Source organism: Lagenorhynchus albirostris, chromosome 9, assembly GCF_949774975.1.
Source record: "Lagenorhynchus albirostris chromosome 9, mLagAlb1.1, whole genome shotgun sequence".
NCBI lineage: Eukaryota > Metazoa > Chordata > Mammalia > Artiodactyla > Delphinidae > Lagenorhynchus > Lagenorhynchus albirostris.
The window spans coordinates 80,027,550-80,054,613 of NC_083103.1; the positions used below are offsets into that span (position 1 = coordinate 80,027,550).

The window sequence follows — 27,064 nt, forward strand, 5'->3', positions numbered from 1 at the left end:
CTCCAAAGCGTACTGAGTCTTTTTAGTACTCCATACTTCAGAAAGTTACAGTTGAATTGGTAAAATCTCACTTTGTTGCCATAGACCATCCTGACTTGACCGGGTCACAGATTGACTGGCTGACTTCCACGTAACAAATTCTGTGATGATTGATTATGATTTTCCATTGTACCTGAAATTATTCTGCGAGCAATGTACATAACCTTTTTGTGTCTTCTTACTTACTGAATGTCTAGAATTCTCTGTCTGGAATTCTGTCTGCCACTCCTGCCCTTCCAAACAGACCCACTTAACACCTAGCTCAAGCTGCTGTCTGCCACCTCTGCTGAACCCACACTACCTCCCCACACCCACCCTTATCCAGAGCACAGAGGTTCCCCTCTGCAGAGAGATGCCAGGGTTCTGTTAATGATTATGCAAAAATGCTTGGTCTCCCCAGAAGAAAATGAGCTCCCAAAAGCAGAAACCATGCCCACTCATCTTGTATCCTCCACATTTAGCCAATTCTTGATACGCTGTAGGCATCCCCAACCTGGCCTATGTTATGGAGATGAATATTTTCTGAAAATTTTCTTATTAAGAACAAATGATATTAATCCATGATAGCTAATCTGCTATAATAATTCTACATGTTAAAGGAAAAAAATGAAATGATGTAATTACCAAAATTATCATATTTATTGAACAGAGAAAAATTGACAACAGGTTGTAATTTATACATTAACTCTTTCTTTAAATTAAAAATCTACTCTTAAGAAAACTCAGTGAGGAAACCCATGTTTACAAAGCAGTTATTTTAGACAGAAAGTTGCATTACAAAAGGTATCATTACAAAGCTTTTTTAAACAGCAAAATCCCTGGTTTAATTTTAATCCCTGGATTAATTTTGTTTTCCAGTTTTTACCTTGCTTTGATTCTCCAATGGAATTAAAAAATTTCTTATGCTTCCTCCCAGATCTATGTGTATTATCAAGAATGCATCTGGGTCCACAAGTGGTGTAAACTTATATATATGTACTTTTAAATTCTTCTAATATTTGACTAGGGAGAAACCTGCATTAGTTCTTTAGTTCCTTGCTACTAAGTGTGTGCTCCACAAACAAGCAGAATGGACATCAGCTAGTAGCTTGTTAGATGCACCATATCATCAGGCTCATGACAGACCTCCTGAATCTTCAGACTCAACATTTCAACATTATCCCTAGGTAGTTCATATGCACAATATATTTTGAGATGCACAACTTTAATCCATCTACCTTTCCTTCTCTGTGGTCTGAATGTGTCATTTCAAAATAAATAACTAAATATCTATAGCATTAAACATACAGTATGATTATACCACACATTGTATGGTACTTTGAATTTTTTCAGAGTGAATTTTTTCAGAGTACTTTTAAATTCACATGATCTCCTTTGATTCTTTCGTTATCTACTCTGACGATACCACAGAATGGTGTTATTTCCAAATGACAGATGACCCAGGATTCTGTAGTTCGTGAAAGTTGGCAGTGAAGCCTACGGCAGCTAATTCCTAATGCAGAAATTGGATGCACTGCACTGCGACCTCAGAGCATAACAGGGGTGGGGAGAAGGGATATAACTTCTAATGGAAATAGTTAAAAAATAAAATGAATAAAAGTAACAGGAGATACATGGGAAAAAGTGAGCACCAGGTGCCCCAGGAGAAATTAATATCTGATAAGTTTATATCTGATAAACCATAAGGTTTATATGGATCTGAACTGAACCAGAAATAAGCTCTTGGGACAAAACTTTAATTACAAACACTAAAAACTAAAGACTAACACCAACATTAGTGTAGAAGCTATTGCTTTCAACTGGACAAAGGATAATCCAGTGATTTTTCACTTGAAACAACAAACACTTCACATTCAATGATGTAATTGGAACCAAGTGCATAATTCCTTGGTTAATAAAGAAAACTGCCTTCCCTGAAAACCAGTATTAACACTACATACAGTGACAAAACCTTGAACCCTTGTCATGTCTTAATAAATAACTTTCGCTGAACAACAAAAGTAAAAGAAATATCGGGATAGACTAGTACTCAGGCTGATGTGCAAATTAAATCCTAATTAAACTTTTGAATATCAGAACAAATATAGCACAAAACTGTAATGCCAATTAGCATTTTGTTTATCAGTCATTACCATAAAACAAAGAGCAAATATAATCATGTTACTTTAATAAGGTCATAATTAAATTACTTTAGCACAAAATGCAAAGAATCATAGCAACATTCACATAACAGTATTCCAGTAGACACGACAGAAAGAGATTGAGCTCACTTACAATCAGTGTGTGAAAAATCCTGTGCATTAAATAATCCTCTGTGTCAAAAAAGTATACTTTCTAAAATATGATGAAAAAAGGAAGCTTAGTTCCCCTAACCCCTAAAGGAAGGAGTTCTCTAAGATGGTAACTTTAGAGACATTCTCTTCTTCCCCTTCCCTTTCATCCTTCAGGAGCCTCACCCTTCAGTGTAGTTAACTCCAATGCCAAACACTCTGGAGATCAATTCCACATTTCCAACTGCACCTCCCTCTGGATGTCATGCTGGAAACGGAAGCAACACATCCAAACCCAACCATCATTTTAATCTTCTAATTTCCCTACTGTTGTTAATGCCCTAACCCTGTCCCAGTTATCCATGCATTTGGAATTCTCTTCAATGGAATCTAAATTACTGCTGAGATCTCTCCCTTCCTTTCTATTCTCATGGCTAACAGCTCCATGTAGGCTTTGGTGAGGTCTCACTATGTTAATAGAGTGCTATCTTGTTCTCACTGGTTCTCCCATCATTTTAATTTGGATGCCCAGGAGCACAAGGCCTCTGTGGCCTGGCCCCTGACCCTTGTTCGTTTCCCTCTCCCCTATCCTCTGCACACTGCTGCTCTCCGTCGCTCCTCCTTGTTACTAGATACGCCTTCTTTTCCTGCCCCTACATCTCTGCTTAGTTTAGTTTCTCAGCCTGTAATGCTCTCCTCAAACTCAGCCTTTGAAAGGTTCTCATCTGTAGGGGGTTGAATGGTGTCCCCCCAAAAGATATGTCCACACTCTAATACCCGCAACTTGTGACTAGTACCTTATATGGCAAAAGATACAATTAAGTTTAAGACCTTGAGGAGTTTACCCTGTACAGTATTATTCACCTGAGCCCTACATACAATCTCAGCTGTCCTTATAAAAGGAGCCAAGAGATAGTGAACACACAGAAGAGAAGGCAGTGTGAGCAGGGAGGCAGAGTCTGGAGTGATGTGTCCACAGCCCAGGACAGCCAGCAGCCAAGAGAAGGCCAGGAACAGATTCTCCCCAAGAACCTCTGCTGGCTGTGCCCTGCTGGCACCTCACTGTTGGGCTTCTGGCCTCCAGAACTGCGAAAGAATCAATTCCTGTTGTTTTAGTCACCAAGGCTGTAGTAATTTGATACAACAGCCCTAGAAAATATGTCATCTTTATGGTCTGGTTCAAACACCATTTTCTATTCCATAAAATGATTCCTGATTCTCTGGGGTTAGTAACTCTCCCTAATTAGAACTGTTACAGCATCATATTTTAACACTTACCATATATAATTAACACTGCCACATTAATGATATCACATATATTTAGGTCATGTATGAACATATTTATGATATGTGTACCATATATTTGAACAGATAAATAAGTGTGCAGGTATGTGTATACTTGTGTATATATGTAAAATGTTATCATGCATCTGGGTATATGTGTGTATGTGTGAATATATACATAATATATAAATGCAGAGATGATCTAATAGATTGTTTAAATCTCCATCTTATCTACCTAGTGCAGTGCCTTACTAACAACAGATGCTCAGCAATTATCTGTCAAATAAATCAATGAGTTTTCAACTCTTCTGTGAGTTCTCTTATCACCAAGTCTCCAAGTTCTTGATGTAGTTAAGTGAGAGTCTGAGATGTGATTGACCATGCTTTAGAAAAATCTAAGGCCTAAGAACTTCTTTGTGACTAGAAAGGGAAAGAGTTCCAAGAAGTGATGGTTATTCCTTGAAAATCCTCTAGAAAATGTAGACTGTCCATAAGTCACTCAACACAGCCAATGCCTGCTGTAGTAGCCAGCATTATGATGCATCAAGGAGCAAAGGTGTGGGCCTTGCTACCGCATCTCCATTATGGATTCAGAATCACCTGCTGTCAGGGTATCGTGAGTGAGGCTAAAAATCATTCCTGTAATGACAGGGAACTCTCCAGGAAAGAGAGCTGCTCTCACAGCGATATGTCTCTCTGAGATCACATGGTCTTGAGATCACACAGCTCCAACAGCTCCCTGGAAGATGATGGCCTCATTTTTAGGGCACTATGGTGATTTTCTTTCTAGTGCATATTTCAAGAATAGGGTGTTGTTATCATTAATATTTTGCAAAGAAAATTAATTGCTTTCTCTACTAAACATGCTATTTTAAAAGGTCCACCATATTTTCATATGTGATTTTTTTTTTTTTTTTTTTTTTTTTGGATAGGAAGCTGTACCTTCCTTTTGGTATTAGGAACACCTCCAGATCAGGAATTGTTTGCTGGGGCTGTTTTAGAAACTTATGAATTAGATAATAAGATTTATACGAAAACAAATATCTATGTCAGGCCTATGCATTTCTGAACACACTGGAGAAGAGGAAACATGAATTAGGGATCTTAAGTCAATGCTTATAGAATAAAGCAGAAACCCTGTCCTTTGTGAAATTCTTATTTGATATTGGCCTGTATGAAAATACGAAATCTGGCTGCTGATTGACTGGACTTCAAAGATTTGGTTTCACCTATATATTTCTATCCTTGGAGGCATTATTTACATTTTGAGGCAACGTAAAGCATTTTGGGGAAGAGTTTTGGGGAACCACTCTTACACTGGTTCTGGGATGGAGGTCCCTCCCTCAGTGCTCTCTTGGCTTGTTTAGCTCAAGGCAGTTACTCTGGTGCCTACAATCTACTGGCCTTGAGAGTCTCCCCACCATATGAACTCCCATGGTGGAGAATCATGTCTCTTTTACCAGCACATCTCTAGCAGCTAAAGTGCCTGGCTAGATATTCAGTAAATATTCCGTAAATGACTGATAAATCAAGCAAAACTCACTTCCAAAGTGCTGCTTAAAATCCAGGAAAGGATTTACTTTTTTTTCCTTGATTACATTATAAAACTGATTTGTCTACTTTTTAAACTCAGTTAAGATTAAGGGAGCTTAAGTTTCTGTCCTTTCTCTTAAGCCTAGTTTGTATATATTGCTTTTAGATGTTAAAGGAAGCTTTGATTGGCAACTCAGAAGTGGATTTCATCCTGACTTTTAACTTTATTTAGATTCATGTTTTATATACAGAAAGCAGATTGCTAAAAAATCAAGTCTCTTCTGAACAGGCTGCAAACTAGCTTGATCTTTGACTTAAAAATACTCCGGTAAGCTGAACACTGAAGGTTAAGATTATAGATAAAATTTTTAAAAAGAAGAAGAAAAAAGGAATAATCACAAATTCTCAATTCTTATCACTACTTTTTAGTTCAAAATGCTAAAAAAAATTATAGCCATTATATTTGCCATAAAAAAGCCCAAACTGAACACAATGCTGGAGGGAAAGATAGACAGTATTGATGATATAATCAATAAGAGGTTGGTGAGGCCACTTTCTTTCATTCTTACCTCCAGTCTTTACTGAAATTGCCTGTTGTCATACCTAACAATAGACATGAGGCATCTGTGATACTATGGAAAGAGTAACAGATGAGAGGTTAGAAAACTTGTACTTGAATCTGATCCACTGTGTGACTTTAGGCAAGTCACTGCACTTCTCTCTGTGCCATGGTTTCATCAACCGTACAGCAAGAAGATGGCCTAGCCTACCTCAAAGAAGCCTTCCAGCCCTAAAATTTAGTGAGTCTATGAAGTCATCATATAAACACACTCTAAAAATAGCCACTATACTACTTGTAGTAAGGTACAACTTTTATTATTTAATGTATACTCTGAAAAAATGTTGAAATGTGAAAAAACCCTGATAAACAACTTAATGCAGACATCTAAATACCCTATTGTTTATTAAGTATTGTGTCTTTAACATTGTGTTAAGAGCTCTCCATCTAGTAACTGATCTTCACATTCACTTTATAATATAGGTGTTTTTCTCTTTTTTGTTTATTGGTTTGTTTTTTGTTTTCAATCTCTGAGGTCTGAGAGGGGTTGAGTAATTTCCCAAGAATATGTAGCTAGCAAGTGGTAGGGGCAGGATTTCAGCTCAGGTCTTGCTATCTTTAATCATTATTCCATACCTAGCCCCTCATCAGGCTAGATTTCCTTTTCATAATAGTAAATTTCATTAACCTCTATTAGTATAAGTTGGATGTGTCTCTTTAAGACATTATTTTTCTGTACACACATTGGGAACCCTCTTATCAACATAGTTGAAACAGCAATGGATTGATCAATTTAAAACACCAGTTAAAATGGAGAGTTTTATGTTTTATTTTAGCTTAAACATAAAAATGTGCATTCCAGTGACCAAGTTCTGATGAAGTACAAAGATCTTTTCTTTCAGTATGTTTCATACTGATAAAATCTTTGTAATCTTTCTTGAATAAGCCACGTCCATACTCATCCATAATCTCCAATTTTTCTTTCTTGAAAGTAGAAAAAAAATTAAAGATACATATGATGTAATTTATAGATGGAGCCCTTCAGGCTTCTTAGATTTATTTTATTTTTTTTCACTCTGGAGAATAGTTCAATTGTCTCACTCATACCTAACTCAACAACATATTTTTTTAGGAACTCATCATTAAAGCTTGGAAAAAGTATTCAATTAAATATTTTTGTAAACAGAACTCTCCTTTATTTTGTTGTGTCACACAATTTTTAAATTATATAATTACATTAATGTGTACAACTGGAAGACATATGTTTGGGAATAAATGTAGTAGTCTCCCCTATCCACAGGGGATACAGTTCAAGACCCTCAGTGGATGCCTGAAACCATGGCTAGCACGGAACTCTCTATATACTCTGTTTTTCCTATATATACATACCTATAATAAAATTTAATTTATAAATTAAGTACAGTAAGCGATTAACAACAATAACTAATAATAAAATAGAACAATTATAGCAATATACTGTAATGAAGGTTATATGAATGTGGTCTCTCTCTCTTACTCTATCTCAATATCTTATTGTACACATTTAATGTCTTTTCCATCTTAACTAAGCACTTGTTGTGCACTGTGGCCTTAACGTTTGCAGTTTGAGATGCAACAGTAAAACCAGCAAAATTTCATTTTCCTTCTTCACAGTTTTATAGATAGAAGGTTTGTTCTTACCATAGATCTTAGCAACCTCAGCATATGATATTTTTTCTTTATTAAGTTGAAAACTTTCACGTTTGCACTTAAAGAAAGTACTTTAAGACTTCTCTGGCATATCTGAATTGCCAGCGTCACTATTCTTGGGCTTCGGAGCCATTGTTAAATAAAATAAGGGTGACTTGAACACAAGCACTATGATACCTCAACATAACCTATGATGGCTACTGAGTGACTAAAGGGCTTTGGACAAAAAGATGATTCACTTTGTCAGCAGACTACAGTGGGACAGCAGGAGATTTCATCATGCTACACAAAATGGCGCACAATTTAAAACTTGTGGGTTTTTTTTTTTTTTAATTTCTGGAAGTTTCCATTTAATATTTTCCCACCGCAGTTGACTGTGTGTAACTGAAACCATGGAGAGAGAAACAGTGGATAAGGGGGGACTGCTGTACAACAGACCCGTGGTATGTGTGTATATATATATATGTATATATGTCTCAATCATGGAAGCAAAAATGCATACAAGGGAAGTAACACAAAAGCACTGCAATCACTATGCTCATCAGTCTGTCAGAATGTTTTAAATTAAGACTAGACCATGTGGTTAAGCCAGCTCTTGGGGTAATGGAGTCCTGCTGTACTAATTTGTTTATCTGGTAGAAGATATTTTCACATATCTTCAGAATAAACTCAAATGGCAAGATATGTACCTTAATACTAAGGAATCATTCAGATTTTGTGGGGTCTGACACATACAATTTGGGATGCTCTCTTTAAGAAAACTATCTTTTTATATTATAAATATAAAATTAGGTAATAGGGCCTTGGAAGGGACCTAGTAAGGGAAGGACACTGAAGCTTAAGTTTCATTAGCTTCCAAGTCGTTCCACCACTGCTATCCACAGACACCTTGCTCTTGCTTCAAGATTGAACTTCATCTGAATTGCACCCTGCTGATGTTCAGCCAATCATTTAGCAAATACTTACTGAGCATCTCCTGTACATCTGGTACTATTCCAGGAGCCAGGCATACTGTAGGGAATAAAAGAGACAAAGTCTCTATCCTAACAGAGCTTAGATTCTTGGGAGAATAAAGAACATCCACCAATAAAAATGAATGATGGGCCTCCCTGGTGGTGCAGTGGTTGAGAGTCCGCCTGCCGATGCAGGGGACACGGGTTCGTGCCCTGGTCCGGGAAGATCCCACATGCCGCAGAGCGGCTGGGCCTGTGAGCCATGGCCGCTGAGCCTGCGCGTTCGGAGCCTGTGCTCTGCAACGGGAGAGGCCACAACAGTGAGAGGCTCGCGAACCACAAAAACAAAACAAAACAAAACAAAAAAATGAATGATACAATTTCAAGTAGAGGTAAATGAGAAGGGTGCAAGAGGGCATACTAAAAAAAAGTCACTGTTTTCAAAACTACTTCTTCACTGAAAACAAAGAGTGCCTTATGAATAAAATATTTTCCATAACAATAGAGTCATGCTGTGTCCTGACATAAAGAGTTGTTGAAGAGATTCTGAGCTCATGAAGCAGTGCCTTTCTTAGCCTTCCTTAGCCCTTCCAATCTCGGGTGTTTGTTTGGAAAACTAGGTACACCATGCTGAGGTCCTTCCTGGGATGAGACATCAAAATGGGCAACTCAGGTTGCAACCCCCACTGAAAGAAATTTTACAGCAATGAGAGTTTTACATAACATCATTGCATATAAGCCTCTCACAGGAACACAATCCAATGAGATGTTTCTAAAATCAGTTAAGGAAAAAAAGTACAGCGTTACAAGCCATTCTACTTGATAGAACACTTTTGTTTGCCCAAATTACAAACAGATTAAAAGGCCATGCTAACAAACACCCAACCAAAAGCTTGGTAGAAATATGTCACTTAGGAAAAGTAGAAATTATTTATATTTCTGTAATAACTTTTATTAATCACCTTTCACTTCTTGGCCACGGAGTAAATGAATGATAGATCTGAATTTTTAAAATGCAAAACAACAGTTTTCATAACATTTAATTTTGCTTAAAAAAAGGCATGCTCCAAATATATGCTGTCCAAAGCTTCTAAAGCCAAGGAGATATGGGTAATTTAATAAAAATCTGTACCAAATATATAATAGGTTAACCCCCTCCCAAACACATAGCAGTATTTTGTTTTTTACAGATCTTTTACTGATCAGCCAGAAAGAGTAATTCTTTAAACTGGTCAAGTGATAAAAAGAGAATGTTATCATTACCTAAGTCAAATTAAGTTGTAAATGAAAAGGAAAACCAGTGCTGGTTAAACACAGCTTTTTTCCATCCATAGCAGAGAAATGAAGTGCCAGCTGCTGTTTTCAAAAGAAGCTTCTCAAATATCAGAAATTTTGCACCTGCATATAATATAAACTGAGTAGCCCGGTTGACTGCAGGTTTATGAGATGACTGCAAAAAAATTTTTTTAAAGAGTATACATGAAAATAACCAGAAACGTCAACTCTAATGATGTTGATATAAAAAAACAAAATATAAACCACATAAAACTTGCCCATGCTGGGTTATTAATCCCCCTAAAAAGTGACACAGTCAATTTAAACACGTTGCAACAAAGAGAGGGACATACAGTTTTCATAAGTTCAATATTTTTTTTATGTTGGAAAAACACCAGTGATAACTTGTGTTTGTCTACATAAATAATCTTAAGATACCGTGTTGTTCAAATCAGTAATGCCTAGCATCATGTGGTTACTGAGTATTTGCAATGTGACTAGTCTGAAATGGGATGTGTTATGTGTATATATAAAATGCATATCATATTTTGAAGGCTCAATATGATAAAAATAATATAAAAAGAAATCAGTATTTTAAAAATATTTATTAAACATTGAAATAATATTTGGATATAGATTGGATTAAATAAAATATATTATTAAAATTAACTTCATGCTTTTCTTTTTACTTTTTAATATGGTTACTAAAGTTTTTAAAATAACATTGGTTTGCATTATATTTCTGTTGGACAATGATGGCCTACAGTGGTAAGAATTGGGCTCAGTTTGAGCTAAGGCAACTGGGCTCAGAAATTCAACTGGAATTCTCTGACTCTGTCCTAAACTCCAAATTTCTAATAATCCTAATATTTGCAAATATGTCATCTAGAAATATCTATGTTCCATCACATAACATATAATAGCATCACTGCACTTACACATATCATATTACATCAGCATACTCTCCATACCAATAAGTACTCTGTGGATGGTAGCTATTATCACATGATTATCATATAGTTAATTAACAAAGTAATTATTATCACATCACTTTCAACACTTTGCCCCAGAACTTAGTATAGAAACTGACACGTAATAGTCTCACGACAAACTCTGTGGCATAAACAAATGAATAAACTATGAGCCAACAAATGCATAAATGACATATTTAGGTTAAGGGAAAATTTTAAGAATCAATGAAAATATGATGAAATAGGATCACTGTCCTTTTCATCATGTCAGGACTTAATCTTATCTGAAAAATAGGTAAGATTTGGAACCAGAATTTCCTAAATATTCTGATATGGAATTAGGGCAGAAGTAAGGCTTGTCTTACTAGAGAATTCTCAAAGGCAGAGATCAAAATGCACCATTAAAATGTCGATACAGCTTTATAGGCCAACGAAATTTTACAGTTAGAAAACTGCTGAACAAATAGGCAGTTCAACCATTCATCTTTCACATCAAAGACCCTTTATTAGTTTCCTGTGAGTGCTGTAACAAATTGCCACAAGTTTACTGGCTTAAAACAACACACACTTATTCTCTTAGAATCCTGGAGGCCACAAGTGTGAAATCAGTTGAAAGAGCCAAAATCAAGGTGTTGGCAGGGTCCTGCTCCTTCCGGATGCTCGAGTGGAGAATCTGTTCCTTGCATCTTCCAGCATCTGGTGGCTGCTAGCATTCCTTGGCTTGTGGTCATAGCAGCACTCAAATCTCCGTTTCTGTGGTCACATTGCCCTCTCTTCTGCCTGTGTCAAATCTCCATAAGGGCATTTGTGATTGCATCAGGGCGCATTGAGATAATTCAGGATAATCTCACCTTTTCAAGATCCTAAGCTAAATCACATCTGCAGAGTCTTTGCCATAGAACATAGCAGTTAGGTACCAGAATTAGGACATGAGGGTCATTATTCAGCCTCATACAGACCCCAATACATAGTTTTCCAATCTGCCCTAAAGCATTCACTAAAAATGGTCATTCTTGTATACCACTTTGAAATTTTTATTAAAGCTGGATGAACACAACCAAATTTTTTTAATGTGGAATTATGTGGCTATTGCACACCCATAACTGATTATTGCTTTGAATCTAGGTAGAGAGCTGTAGGTTTCATGTTCCTATACTTTTACATGCTCACCACTCTGCCCTGTGTCTCCTTAGGATCTCAGAAACTGCAACGTTCAGAGAAGATGACTTCTCACTTCTGATATCATAATTATGCTTTTGTCCCTCAAAGTAACTTATTTTTGATAAACCCATTCACCTGAAAAGTAATGAGGAGTCTCCAGGGACTTACTGCAAGTCTAGAGTGGCCAACTAGCTGGCCATGCACTCAAAGGAAATTTGTCAACCAGTGGCTGTGCACATGCAACTGTTGTTCAGAAAATGATTTTCAACTAGTCAATGTTTCTAAGTTGGACTTTCAGGAATTTTATACATGCAAACTAGATGAGTAAAGGGTACAAAGCAGTAAAGTAGTCATGTATTTTCAACATATTTTAATTATACTTAAAATTTATTGAGGTCATATGGACTATAATAGTTATATATTAATGACAGATTACCATGATTTGTAGTTTATTCTTTTCAATGTATTTGGAAAATATGAAATTTCCCTAGCTGAACTGACATGCCCAACCAAGAGAGGGAGTAAAAAAAAAAAATAGTATGCACAAAGCTGTCTTTTTTCTGCTGCCATCCAGTGGTCAAATAATCATAGTGCATATCACATGTTAAAAAGTTAAGTCTTCCTGGGTAGGTAAGTGAGCCCCTATATTTGTTTTTATGGTTCAGAAATATTTAGCCTAAAATCTAAAACCAAGAATGTATGACTCCCAGTTCTACAATTAAAAGTTACTTTTCTGCTCAAATCTTAATTGATATAATAGTAATAGTAATAACCAATAAAGAATTTGTCTTTCAATCCTCAAACAGTACTGTGCTCAACAACAGTTTAATCAATATCATTTTTTTCTGAACTAAATATTAGGATAGATGATTTACGGTTAAAATTTGCTCAACAGGACAGAGTATTTAAAAAACAACAACAACAAAGTAACATGATGGTGGCACACAGATGGCCCTGTCTTGCCCTTTGTTTATTCCCATGAATACTTTATCTCATCAACTGAAGTATAAGCTTTAACAGAGTAGAGAGTGTGCCCTACGTTTAACTGTTTCTGCCTCAGTGCTTCATCCAGAGATTTGCATGTAGTCAGTACTCAATAAATACTTTTTGAACAAATGAGTAGTGTTTATGTTTATTGCAGTTGGGTCTGGTGAAAAGTAGTAAACTAAAGAATTGAATGAAAATAATATAAAGCCACAGTGGCTCTTCCTGGGGTATTTAAATAATCTCCGCATATGCTGTACTTAAACTAAATTCCAAATAGCTCTCACACCATCTCTCTCTCTCTCTCTCTTTTTTTTTTTTTAAATTAGCAACTATCTAAAAATCTTTTAATTCCATGTTTAGCAACTTCATCTATGGACTTTTTGTTTTCATAGGAAATGTATACTTTTTTTATTCCATTCAATAGCAACTCTCTTATTTAATCCTCAGTAAAATAGCATGAACATGTTCTCTCTCTGTAGATAAATCTTTAAACAAAATGGAGATGCATTACTCTTTCCTTAGCTTTCCATAGTCAATCATCCTGACTGAACCTTAAGACTTGTTTCATGATCCTTAATTTATTTCTTCTTCTTTCTTTTGAACTTTATTAAGTAGCGGGAACTTCACGTAAAAGTACTCAAATACTAATTCTGGAAAGGAAAGGTATACCAAAAAGGATTGATTCTAGTCAGAGTATGTGTGAGGTTTTTTCTTGGGAGGTGGGGGTTGCGTGGGGGAGAAACAGTTGAAAATTCTCCACATTTCATTGATATTAGTCCAAAATTAACCCCAAAGTGTCATGCTTATGCCTAAGGGAGCAGTCTAAAAGTATATGTGATCTTGAAATTTTCAACAAAGTCATTTGGAAAGGACCAATTCTTCACACCAAGCCACTGTCTATAATGGCTATGAAAGTACTTTGTCATGTTATAAGAACTCTAGGAATATCAGCTATTAGTATTATACACCCACAATCATGAATACCACTTTATTTTTTTTTAATTTTTTATGCAATTTTTGAAGGTTACTTTCCATTTACAGTTATTACAAAATATTGGCTATATTCCCCATCTTGTGCATACATCCTTCAGCCTATCTTACACCCAATAGTTTGTACCTCCCACTCCCCCACCCTTATATTGCCTCTCCCTCTTTCCCTGGTAACCATTAGTTTGTTCTCTATCTCTGTGAGTCTGCTTCTTTTTTGTTATATTCACTAGTTTGTTGTATTTTTTAGATTCCACATATAAGTGGTATCATACAGTATTTATCTTTCTCTGTCTGACTTAATTTCACTTAGCATAATGCCCTCCCAGTCCATCCATGTTGCTGCAAATGGCAAATTTTCGTTCTTTCTTATGGCTGAGTAGTATTCCACTATACACATACACCACATCTTCTTTATCCATTTATGTGTTGATAGACACTTAGGTTGTTGCCATATCTTTGCAATTGTAAATAATGCTGCTATGAACAATGGGGTGCATGTATCTTTTTGAATTAGTATTGGTGTTTTTTTCAGATATAAACCCAGGAGTGGAATTGCTGAGTCATATGGTAGTTCTATTTTTAGTTTTTTGAGCATCCTCCATACTGTTTTCCCACAGTGGCTGCACCAATTTACATTCCCACCAACAGTGTACAAGGGTTCCCTTTTCTCCACATCCTTTTTTTTTTAAACATCCTTATTGGCGTATAATTGCTTCACAATGGTGTGTTAGTTTCTGCTTTATAATGAAGTGAATCAGCTATATGTATACATATATCCTCATATCTCCTCCCTCTTGCGTCTCCCTCCCACCATCCCTATCCCACCCCTCTAGGTGGTCACAAAGCACCGAGCTGATCTCCCTGTGCTATGTGGCTGCTTCCCACTAGCTAGCTATTTTACATTTGGTAGTGTATATGTGTCCATGCCACTCTCTCACTTCAACCACTTACTTTAAAAACATGATAGTACATAGTTGATTACTTCATGTTCACTGTGCATGCATTTCATGCAAATGAGTGCTTCTCTAATACCTCCCTCCTCTAGATTTCATCCACATGGATATTGTACAAGCTCCTAAAGCTTAAAGTATCCACAAATTAATTTTCTACCTTCATGACTTTCCCTCACCTGTTCTTCCTCTTCTAATCCTTATCCTGTTCAATAATACAAACAGCCATCCAGACAATTAACAGAAACCTTACAGTCACCCTAGCTTCAGAGTTTAAACGTCCTTGCTCCCATTCATTTACAATATGATAGGGCTCATGTGGCCCAAATATCAGTCATAAACAGAAGACAGTGATTGGTTGATTTACTGACTCTTCAAACCTTATTGAGAAGTCCTACGTGCCAGGCAATGAAACAGATAGAGGTGCACAGCTTCATTAAATATAACAAGTATGCTCACATCAACAGATGGCAGATTTGTAAATAAATAAGTACCATGGAAAAATTGGGAAAACAAAGGAGTAGCCAATTCTACCTAGAGAGAATTGGGAGTCAGAAAAGTCTACATAGGGTGGTGCAATTCCTGTCTAAAATGTGATACCTGGTCAGCACATTCACTCAATAGTTCATTCAAAAACAATTATGATGTGTCTGGAAGAAAAACAACAAAAGGATTAATACTGCTAAGGAATTCACCATTGGATGAATAACCCAATATTTTAAAAAACTGATAATTTCACTCTGAGGCCTACTGAATTGGAGCATTTCCTTTAAGTGTCAGTGGGATCACCCATTGCAGACCTCAAGAAGTGGAATATAAAGACAGATCAAAAGTTCAATAAACAGCAGAATCAGTAAAAATAGATTTACACATCATTCACATATAAGTAGCAATTGACACTTTGGAAAAAACTAAGATCCTCTTGAGACTAACAATGAGGAAAAGTGAGAAGATAAGGCTAAGGCCAGAGCCTTAAGGGCAGACAGGAAGATGAAGACTCAGCCAAGGAGACAAAAAAATAAATAAGTAAAAGAACACTCAATGATATAAGGGAAAATTTCTATGTGGTTATTCAATGTCATATTTCTATAGTATAAGTATTCTGTTTTTTAAATATTATAAGTTTATATAATGTATATGTACATATCTACCTCCAAAATGCTTCAATTGTAGAGCTTGATAGGTTATAATATGACATTATTTTTTAACTTTAAAAGTTTCTTTTTATATTAACAAGATCCCAATTATATTCTAAGATTTTCCCCACTACTTTCACTATTTATAATGGTTACAGGGACAGAACAAAACATAAGATACACTTTTTAAGCCTTTTCTAATCTTGTTTCTCCAAACAACCTAAAATAAGTACTGTGTTAATTCTGGCTTTATTTCTATCACCATTTCAAACTTACATTTAGGAATAGTTAAGGAAAAGGAGGGGTAGTGTCAAACCAAAGGAAGAGATCATTTCAAGAATGATCATAAAGGAGGCTACAGATCACATTGACCTCACCCAGAGTGGTAGGGATGACTTCAAACTGCAATGGGTAAGGGAAACAAGAAGTAGAGACAGTAAGGCACGGTGAGACTGAAGAAGATTATACGGTGCTAAAGTGAAGAAAAACATTAAAACAACTTATATATGTTGTGGGAGAATGCAAAGACACTTAAACATATGTGTGGGCTAACAGGATGGAGACAATAAGAAGGGAAGTTTAAATACAGGAGAGTAGTAAAGTCTGTGGGTTTAGGGCATGGGTTTGAAGGAGTCAGAAAGAGGCAGAATCCTGCACAGGAGAGAGACCAAGAGCACAACACCCTCATGCATGACTGAACAGAGTCTAATTTATAAGAGCACTGCTGCCTCCCTGATCCCGACATAGTATTAACACTAATACCAGTTTTACACTGTTGTTGTTGTTTAGCAACTACATCATTTGTTGAAGCATAAGCTGTGTTCAACTAAACCAGTTAGAAGATAAAGATATAGACATATCTCTATCTATCTATCTATCATTCTATCTATCTAGCATAGCATAAACTGAAATTAATTCAAGTTATTCCATTCTGTAATTATGCAGTTGTTTTTATTTTCTAACCAAAGAGCTAGATTTTGCATTTATCCCTGCTGAATTTCATTTTGATAGGATCAGCCCATCATTTCGACCTAAGAGTATGTAGATTCTCTAATTCAGCAGTCAGCAAACTACAGCCTGCAGGCCCACTGCCTGTTTATGTAAATAAAGTTTTATTGGAACTCAGCCACACACATTCATTTATGGAATTCCTATGGCTGCTCTCTTGCTATAATGGCAGAGTTGAATAGTTGCAACAGAGACCTCATGACTTTAGGAAAGCCTAAAATATTTACTATCTGGCCCTTTATAGAAAAAATCAGCCAAACTCTATCTAATTCAACCTGTTAACTATTTTTTCCAGATAAAATATGCAAGTAAATGTGTTTTCTGTGTCTTCATTCAAGTTATTCAGAATCCTGAACCCAATAGGGTCTAATCCAAAATGCAGATAAAAATTACTGTTCACCTCCCTCCTGGCTAACACAAATCTATTAGTTATCACTAAAAGAATGATAATAACAGTCCATTATTATCCAGACTATAATTGTTCTTTTCCATAAGGTTGTCATAGTAAGCACTGTCAATTTTCTGGTTGAAATCCATATATACATAAGCTAATACCACTTCCAGTTTATGATCCTGGTAAACCTATTAAACATACAATCTAAACTTTCCTTTATGACTCAAGAACATCCTCTAAAATCATCAATTTTACTGGGCTGTAATATAGTACTTCCCCGGTGACATACAGAAAGAGATTATAGTCCATTTGGGCTGCTATAACAAACTTCTACAGATTGAGTGGCTTAAAACTACTGATATGCATTTCTTATAGTCTGAGAGGCTGGGAAGTCCAGCAGATTCCATGTTTTTCTGCTGTCTCCTCATGTGGTGGAAGAGGTGAGGATATCTTTGGGGTCTCTTTTATGAGGGCGCTAATCTCATTCATGAGGGCCCTGCTCTCATGATTCTAATCAACTTCTAAGGGCTCCACTTCCTAAGATCATCACACTGGGGGTTGGGATTTTGACATACAAATTTTGGGGGGACACAAATAAATATTCAGTCCATTGCAAGCTGGAACTATTCTCACCTGTTTCAATAAGAAGCCTAAGCCTGAAAAAAAAGTAAGAGGAAGCAGGAAAACTACTAGCTGTCACTTCTCAATGCTGATAGTGTGAATATATCGAACCAGTACTGTTCTCTATTCTAACACCATGCTCTTGCTGTGCTGTGGACAGGGAAACCACATATGCAAGTGAGGTAGAGCTACATGGAAAGTAAAGGAAAAGAGTATATAAGTGTCTACCACAGGAACTTTATGACCTCATTTATACACGTTGCGACACTGATTTGGCCTTTAAGTGGGTCTGTTGCACGTATATTAGTTCATTTGGTTGTGTTTTACATAGTTGAAGCTGTTGAATAGTGAAATTCTGTAAAAGTAGGCTCTTACTATATAGCTTATTAAAGGTTTCAGCAAAATGCAGAGCTTAGCAGCAGATTCTCACATTGGATCTGAAATGACTTGTTCAAAACTAACACAGCATATTCAACCCATTCTCAGAGCCCACACTCAAGAACTGTCACTGAGCTCCCTCAGTCCAAAGAAGGTATGCTAGATTTCAAATTTCAAAAATCAAGAGTCCTAACATACAAGGTTTCAAATCACGTTTGGCTCATATTTATAGACAAAGCACGGCACCCAAAACTGTCCGTCTTTATAAACACTCTACAAAAAGTGCTCAAGTAAAAAACCCCAAACTTGGGACAAGATCACTCTTCATAATGAAGAACAGCTCATGTGCTATGACCTCCCTGTCTGCACAGGACACAAATCACAAAAAAACACAGTATTAATCTATAAAAATTAAAGCTAATAAATGAATGTCAGCATATCAGGGTGAAGAGCAAAGATATATTACTATATTCATCATCAATGCTTGTAAGAAACAAGGCACGCTTCATTCTTATTCTGAAAAAAAAATTCTTGGAAGAAAATATTTCTTCCTGTCTGTGCACTTTTGCACTTCAGTGTCTCACGGGCTTATTCCTTTATTTAGGACTTACATTTGGTCCTAAAATACTATATGGGGAGTCAGAACATTTTTGCTGAAGCATTTTTCTTGTATTCTTTCCTTTTGCTACTGTATATCATCCCCCTGTAGCTTTTTGCTGAAACTGTCCTTCACGTAAAAGTTATATAAAAATGTCCCTTTTAAAATTGCATAAATTCTGAAATGAAAAAGTTTGAAATAACTTAAAATGTTGCCAAACACTAACCAGGTTACCTTTGTGATTTACATTACCCTAATGAGATCTCAGATCCAGTTAATAAAATCCAATATCTGGCATGCTGTGCTGCAGAGGGGCTTCCAGGGTGAGGGGACCTCAGTGATATCCAGGCACTGGGCACTTTAAATATAGAAATTTTGAACTAGGCTCCTATTTTAATACAGGAAGAATTTTATTAAAATGATTAGCTAGTGCCTTTTTACAATAATCATATTTCAGCAAAGAAAGTTTGTAAGTTCCAGAAGGAAGATGATTTGCATCATGACTCAGCTCTCAAGGACAGAGACATAAATGTCTATATCCTCCAGACTCTCAGAATGATGGGATTCTCTGAGACCACACATGCTCAGGAGTCCCATGTAAGTGGCTCTGGGGACATTGCTCCATTGTTTGACCCTATGGTACTAAAATAATAAAGGTTTGCTTTCATTTGCTGAAAGGGAAAAATCCTGTATTCAAAAATCACTGTCATTCAATGAACACACAATGGTTATTAGTATAACTCACAACCTTATGGCATCTTCCACTATACGCTGTGGAGATATCTGGCTAAACTCACCTCTTTAAAAGAACCTCTATTGAGTAATATAAACTATGGTGGCAAGTCAAAGCCATGTTGCATTCAAAATATGTAATCTCCATTACGCTCTGTAGCCTTAATACACTTAGAGTTGAACAGAAAAATATAAATACAGAAGAACCTCAGATTTAGACACTAATGTGATTCTCAGCTTTCAGACACTTTAGAATTAATTTGTTTAAATTACCCTCTGGTTTTTTTTTTTGCCTTTCCTTTAAGTTCTGATCTTTGCACCAAAGTCGGTGTGCTGTCATCAATGAGGACAATAGAAACTGATGTTATTTAAGAAATAAGCTTGACCACTTAAAAGAGAATCTCAGACCACAATTACTAAAATTGCAGACCAATCATAAGATAATGATAATAGACAATAGACAATTCAAGTCCTGGCATACTAAACAACCAAACAGAACTATATTCAGAATCATTTATCACCAACACCTGTACTTTCTGAAAGCAAAAAAGGGTCAAGAAAATGAAGAGTGCATCTGTAATCTTAACTCCATAAGCAGGAAGTTCTATCTAGTTAGATTTAAAAATAAGTAAGCAATACTGTCAGTTAATTGCTACCTTCACACTTCTTGATTCACACTCTGAGAAACACCAGTTGTGTCCAGTTATTATAACAAAAGCACCAACTGCACAGGCACTAAAATAAAAATATGTAGATGCTATTGCTAAAGGAAGATTTTCTCTGTGCTAAGAGTTGGATCAGGAATGGGTTTCAAAAGTAAATCAGTTTGAGAAAGAATAACAAATATGATATAAGGAAGCATAAATACTCAAGCACTGCAAACTGTTATATTTTAATTCTTCTTAGCTATAGAACCTATTAGTTTCCTCCTGGAGACAGGGACCAAATTCAACCACCCTCTTCCTTGGGTCACCTTTTGTCATTCTGCAAGTGCTGGCAAGGGCTCTACAGACATCCCTTTTAGAACAAGAACATAATGTGATGAAGATTTCTGAAAGGCCAGGAGACTGCAACAGAGCAGCTTCCTACACTGGGTAGAAGGAGACCATCATTTACCAACCTTCACACTTTATCTCCAATTCATTTCTTAACTACTTCAGTTACCTGGAGCTATTAGGTACTGGGAGACCAAAAAACAAGATTCTGTATCAGGCTGGATAGGATCCAACATACCTCATGCCAAGAACAGGGGATGTCTGTCATCATTCTTCCTTTCTTAACCCCAACATTAGGTAGCAGCTAACAGGGTCAGCAGAGACAAAACGATGGCCCTCAAGTGTAAAGACAGTTCCATCATTAGATAACGGTTTTGAAACCCCTAGTAAGGGCCATATCTAATCTTTTGTTAGATTTCCTATAATTTGTAATCTGAGGGCCAGGTCTTCTAAGGACCCTAAATTAATGTTTGGAAACTTTTATCTTCTATCTTCTCCTTATTGTATTCTCTGTTTATGTCCTCCACAAACTTATACCCTGTCTTAATCGGATCAAGAGTATTGTCCCCTTTATTGAGCCATTAAGGAACTTTGAGAGAGCAAGTTTAAAATGTCTGGAATCAGAACAAGGGTTTAATTTAATAAGTTATTACTTTCTCTCATCAGCTCAATTGTTGCCATTAAAATTTCCCAGTGGCTGTCTAAACTTTTTCAAAGACCCTTTATTCTTACTCTCTCACCAAAACTCTACAACAGTGTTTCTCAATCTTTTCTTCATATCATCACTCCCCTGGTTAAGAAGCCTTTTTAGACATTCTTTTTTTTTCTAATCACATCTGCTCCCTATGAATTGCTAATACTACAAATGTACTATATATCTGTTTATATGTACTGACCCTTTGGAGGACCACAAACCATTGTAATTTCTAAGACTTTTTTTCACCTCCTAAGATCTAACTGCTTTCCTTTGGGGCAATATTACCTTTTTTTTGAGAATGTCTCTCTATAACAAGAATAAGCTGCCTTTTGAAAATTCCCCCAACTAAAAGTTCATTATGAGTGTTAATTATTTTTACTCTGTATACAACAATTTTCTTTTAATCCAACTACCTTTCCCCCTTTCCCTAGCCTTATTTATAAATGAGATTGACACTGAGTTAAGTACTGAGCAATCTGAACTAATCAAAGTGTGTGTGTGTATGTGTGCTGTAACTGCAAAACAGCTCTCGCTAAAATATGAAGAAATAAATCCAGGGTAGTTTTCAAATTTTAATAAAATAAAGTATTAGCACTTCTCGTATAGACTAGATAGATGTACGGAGTTTTAACAGCAAAAAGTAAAATGAGATTATTCTTTTCCAAAAAACAGAGATATGAGCTGCGTGACTTGGTTTTAGTCAGAATCTTGGGTTAATGGGCAATGGTTACATATTTTTCATTTTCTGTCCTTGATTTCTTGTAACTCATACTTGGGAAGCTAAGGATTACAAAATTATGGCTATGAAGTCATGCAAATTATAAATGGCATTTTACTCTATGTAGCTGAAAGGGCACATTAAGTGCAAACATTAACATCTCTAAAAACTCAATGAGTAGAAGATTGTCCCTGGTGGAAACATTAATGAGTGAAACAAAGCTATAAAAGTTTAGTCTTGAGCCTAAACCTTTTTTTTTAATTAGTAAGAAAATTTTGTGCTTACACTAAGATGAAGCGTTATCAAAAATGCACTGCTAGCATATTTTACACAAAATACTGTGATAAGGTAATTCTATAAATACAGGGTGACCTTCTGCCTGGAGGTTACTCTGTGGCTTCCCTATACCCCCTCCGCTTCAGATGACTTTAGCACACTGAAATACACAGCATACTTGCCATCAGAAAATATAATAAGGTTTTTGTTTGCTTGTTTCAAAGCACAGAAGCTTTTCAGTGATGTCCAAATTAAGGACATACCAAGAGAGAAACTGATACGAAAATAAGAAGGCTAATATGAATTTACCAGAGGTCAAATGTTGCCAGCTCCAAGAGTGAAGCCATTAAGAATAGCTTGGTGATCTCCTTAGGAGATCTGTTAGCATTTTAATCAAACAGAAGGAAAGAAAGATATTTTTGATGAAGGGAAAAAAAAAAACAAACACAAAAACCTATGGGTCAGTTCAGGTAGATGGTGGAAACAGCTGCAAATTATTGGCAACATCAGCTGTACTTGAGAATTCAGGAATAAATCAACTTCAGACCTTGGTGGAGGCCCAGAAAGTAAATAAACGCAATTAAAATCGCTGGGATCCAATGACCCAGGTGTCCTCCATAGTAAAGGAAAACAAACAAGTCTGCTTGGGACCTTGCTTAAGAGAGCTGCTTAAAGATCTTTGCTTCTTGCAAACAGTTGGAAAGAATTCTATGCAAGACAACTAATAGCAGAAGCCAGGTCCCCCGGGATACAGATAAAACTCCAAAAGGCATTTTCTCCCAGACTCTGAGTTTCTGAGCCACGCTGAAGTCCACTGGAAAAAATCACTCTGGGGATGAAAAGGGCAACATACTGCACACCGCAGTATGCACACCAGTCTCCTCAACATAAATTATACATAAATAAGTTCTCTGTTCCAGCTATCATTTCCTCTGAAATGAATCATTCCCTCTCCCCACACTTAAGAAAAATAAAAATAAATCACCCAGAGAAAGCCACTCTTGAGTCCCTCCACAAATGCCCCAGCTATCCGTGTTTCCAGTCCAAAAGGTGGAGAGCCTGACCGTGGTGCGGCACAGCCTGCAACTTTCTTCAACTCTGGGATCCTAGCATCAGTTGATTGTTTGACACCAGAATGACTTCTCTAGGATCAGGGAGATGAGCCACCTGACCTATCTGATCCCCTCAGGCACAGATCCCACACCCCTCTGTCCATTCCGGAAGAAGGGGCTCTCTCGGGACTGGAGACAGGACCCGACCCCTCTTCCCCCTACCCCCCACCCGCCCATACACACAACCAAGGTTCATATGAAAGACTGAAAAGGGGTGTGGGACAACAATGATGACAACAAAAAACGTGATTACTTAATTAAAAAAAATAAAACCTGAGTCTCTTACCATCTCGCCTGAGGTTGGCGTTGCGCAAAGCTTTGATGGATGCGCTCTGCGGAGTTGCAGAAGTGTCCCGGTAGCTGCAAAAGTTTGAGCAGGCTAGCGTGTAGACAAGGATGAGCCGGTGCATTGGGATCAGCGACCTAGGGACAGCGTCGCTCCAAGAAAAAGCCGGGACAGGCTCCCAGGACCACGCCGCGCTCTGGCCCCCACGCTCGCCCTGCGCTAGCCCGGGCCGCCCCGCCGTGCTAGTCGCCGAGCTCTCCCCAAACTTCCTGCATGCTGAACTTTCCGCGCGCGGGTGGCGGCCGCACTTCCTTGTGGTGCTGAGAGTTGATAAATGGTGACGGGACAAACAACAGGTTGACGTTTGTTCGCCCCCTCCGGTGGCCGGCAGCTGCAACACAGGCTGCAGGGGGCGGGTGGCGCGGCGTCCCGGGCGGGCGAGCAGAGAAGCCGCGTCCTCGGCTCCAGCGGCGGCGGCAGCCCCTGAGCTGCGCGCACTCGGGCTCCCAGCCGCGGCGCGCGCACAAGGCTGCCCGGGTCCAGCCGAAGCCCGCTCTGCCACTGAGCGCGCCCAGTGTGACCGTGAGACGCAGCTCTTCCCACCACTCTGGGCTTAACCCTAGACGTTAGACCAGAGGGACAGCGGGGGACAAGAAACTGGGTGGCCGGGAGGAAGTGGAAGAGGGTAGACTCCCCAAACTTCCACAGAGGTGATGGGCTCCTCCACCCATAAGACATGGCTCCTGCTTGGGTGATGGTGGGGTTTGGGGAGGAGGGCTGGAGTTGGAAGTTTGTCGTTTACAATAATCAAGATCAGATTCTACTCAGTCAAGATTTTACTAAGTGAAAAAGTGGAAGAGCTCAATAGTAAATGAGCTTGTTTCTGAGCTTCCTTTGAGCTCCAGTAGGTGTGACCTTGGCCAAGTCAAGGTTAATTTCTCAGGGAGAAACACAGCCTGTCCTTCCTATCTCACAGGGCCCTAGGTATGAGGGGCGCGTGTGACCAAGTGTACAGTAAATCCTCAAGGGTGTTGGTATATGTCCCCCCCCCACCCCCTGAAAAGTAGAAGGGTCTAGAAGTTGGGTGAGGTTGAGCCAGGACAGACAGGAAAGGTGAAGTTGAAGGGGAATTGTGTTGTATTCATGGTCCACAAAAAGAGGCAGGGAACATCCAGGACTTTGGGCCTTCCTACTCTGAGTATCTGGAAGCTCGGAGGTCCAGAGGAACTGCCTCTGGATTCCAAGAACTTCTAGATCATGCCTCTATCTCCCAGGGGTAGGGGACTATATATGGAACAGGAGCAAATCAAGACTCTGCTGCTCACTAGCTTTGTCACCTTAAGTCATTTGACCTTTTGAGCTCCAGTTTCTTTACTTAAAAAAAGTGAGTAGTCATTCTTTAGTTTGTATCGTTGTGGTGAGAATTATATGAAATAACTTTAGTATTTTGCTTTGTTTGTACCTGAATCCAACTCCAGATTTACATAATTTCTCAGCTGCTCAAGGAAGAGACATTTTCCAGTCTCTTTCAGGCCTTTCAGCTCCTGAAAGTCTGGGATATGAGAATATCTCTATATATGATATATAGAGAGAGCTGGAAGCCCTGAGAAGCCTAGGAAATTCAGGAAAATTTAGACTTGAGATTACACCATCCAAGGCTGACTAATACATGTGTTCTTTCTACATATTCAAAAATTAATGTGGTTTACCTCTTGGCATTTTTGTCTAAAACAGTGTTACAAACTGCGTGTTTGTGCATTGTGAAATAAATTACAAGACCAGCATTATTTTTTTTAATTGACTTTATTTTTTTAGAGCAGTTTTAGGTTCACTGCAAAATTGAGATGAAGGTCCAGAGATTTCCCATGTGCCCTCTGCCCCCACATATAAATGGTCTTCCCCATTATCAAATCCCCCACCAGAGTGGTACATTTGTTACAATTGATGAACCTGCATTTATGGTACACTCTTGGTTACATATGGTACACATAAAGGTTACATTAGCTCACTCTTGGTGTTGCACATTCTGTGGGTTTCAACAAATATTAAATGGTGTATTTGCCATTAAATATTGCATATTTGCCAATATTCATACCATATTCATCATTGTGGTATCATACAGAGTATTTTTACTGCTCTAAAAATCCTCTGCTGCAACATTATTTTTTAAATAAATATCAATAGGATGAAATAGAGTAGCTTAGGAATTTAATTATCAGATTATTTCATGACTATTTTGTTTCAAACACACATAAACACAGGGATATAAGAGGTATTTCTGTCAAACCTGATCAAAAGGTTTCTAAGTCACTGGGAAAAGAGGTCTCAAAATATAATCAGTCCCTGGAAGAGGCACCGATGAGGGACATAAAACCTGGGCTTGCATTCGATCATTTAGTCACTCAGCAAGTTTTAATTAAGCATTAGATTTTCCCTCTTGCCATGGCCTAGTCTAAAAACCCTCGGGATAAAATAGTGAACATGAGAAATAAAATCTCTACTTCCTTGGAGCATACATTCTAATGGATGAGAGAGATCATAAACAAAGATATATCTGTATTAATAAGAGAAGAGGGTCAAAGATTGGTGGGATAGGAGTAGGGTAATTAAAATATATGATACCACTTTTAAAAAGTGGTTGGAAACACTCATTAAATTTCATCCATAACTCCTGACATGAGAATATAGGAAATATTAGAAAATGTGCAAGTGGCTTATGTTATTATAAGCAAAGAAATACTCAGCAAGGTTATTTATCTCAATATCTTATATAAAATATTGAATTTAGAGCACTCAAAGTAGTTTTGTCCAAGATACTAATACTGTGCTCTCACAAGGTATTATTCACTCATAATGTCAAATAATTACCTGAGAATAGTAAAGGTTGTCACACATAATCAACATGTTCTTCATTTTTAATGTCAGTAAATAAACCAAATCAACTATAAAACCAAAAAATTAGGCACCTGAGCCTAACCAATTGTTCAGAAACTTGTTTTCAGTATTACCTAATACTTAATTCTTATAAATTATGTTGATTATATCAACTAAGGTATCACTGTACACAGAGTAGAGTTTAATAAAAATATATTGAGAAAATGGGAAAGGTCTGGTATCAAGATAATAGATAAGATTGTATCAACTAATTTTTTACATGTATCTCAAACTAACTTACCAACACTTGAATTTGCCACTACATTTTTTTTAACATCTTTATTGGAGTATAATTGCTTTACAATGGTGTGTTAGTTTCTGCTTTATAACAAACTGAATCAGCTATACATATACATATATCCTCATATCTCTTGCATCTCCCTCCCTCCCACCCTCCCTATCCCACCCTCCCTATACCACCCCTCTAGGTGGTCACAAACCACCGAGCTGATCTCCCTGTGCTATGCGGCTCCTTCCCACTAGCTATCGATTTTACATTTGGTAGTGTGTACATGTCC

At 37.4% G+C, this 27,064-nt stretch overlaps 1 protein-coding gene across 2 annotated transcripts in view; it reads right to left on the bottom strand.

Annotated features, from left to right (window-relative positions):
• The window catches only part of PDGFD (platelet derived growth factor D), a 235,907-nt gene extending 211,976 nt beyond the window's left edge, over window positions 1-23,931 (bottom strand). For both annotated transcript variants that reach the window (XM_060157930.1, XM_060157928.1), the window contains exon 1: window positions 23,613-23,931. In XM_060157930.1, the coding sequence (XP_060013913.1) occupies window positions 23,613-23,736 (124 nt within the window). In that variant the 5' untranslated portion in view covers window positions 23,737-23,931. The remainder of the gene's footprint in view (window positions 1-23,612) is intronic.
• Window positions 23,932-27,064: the final 3,133 nt, after the last annotated feature.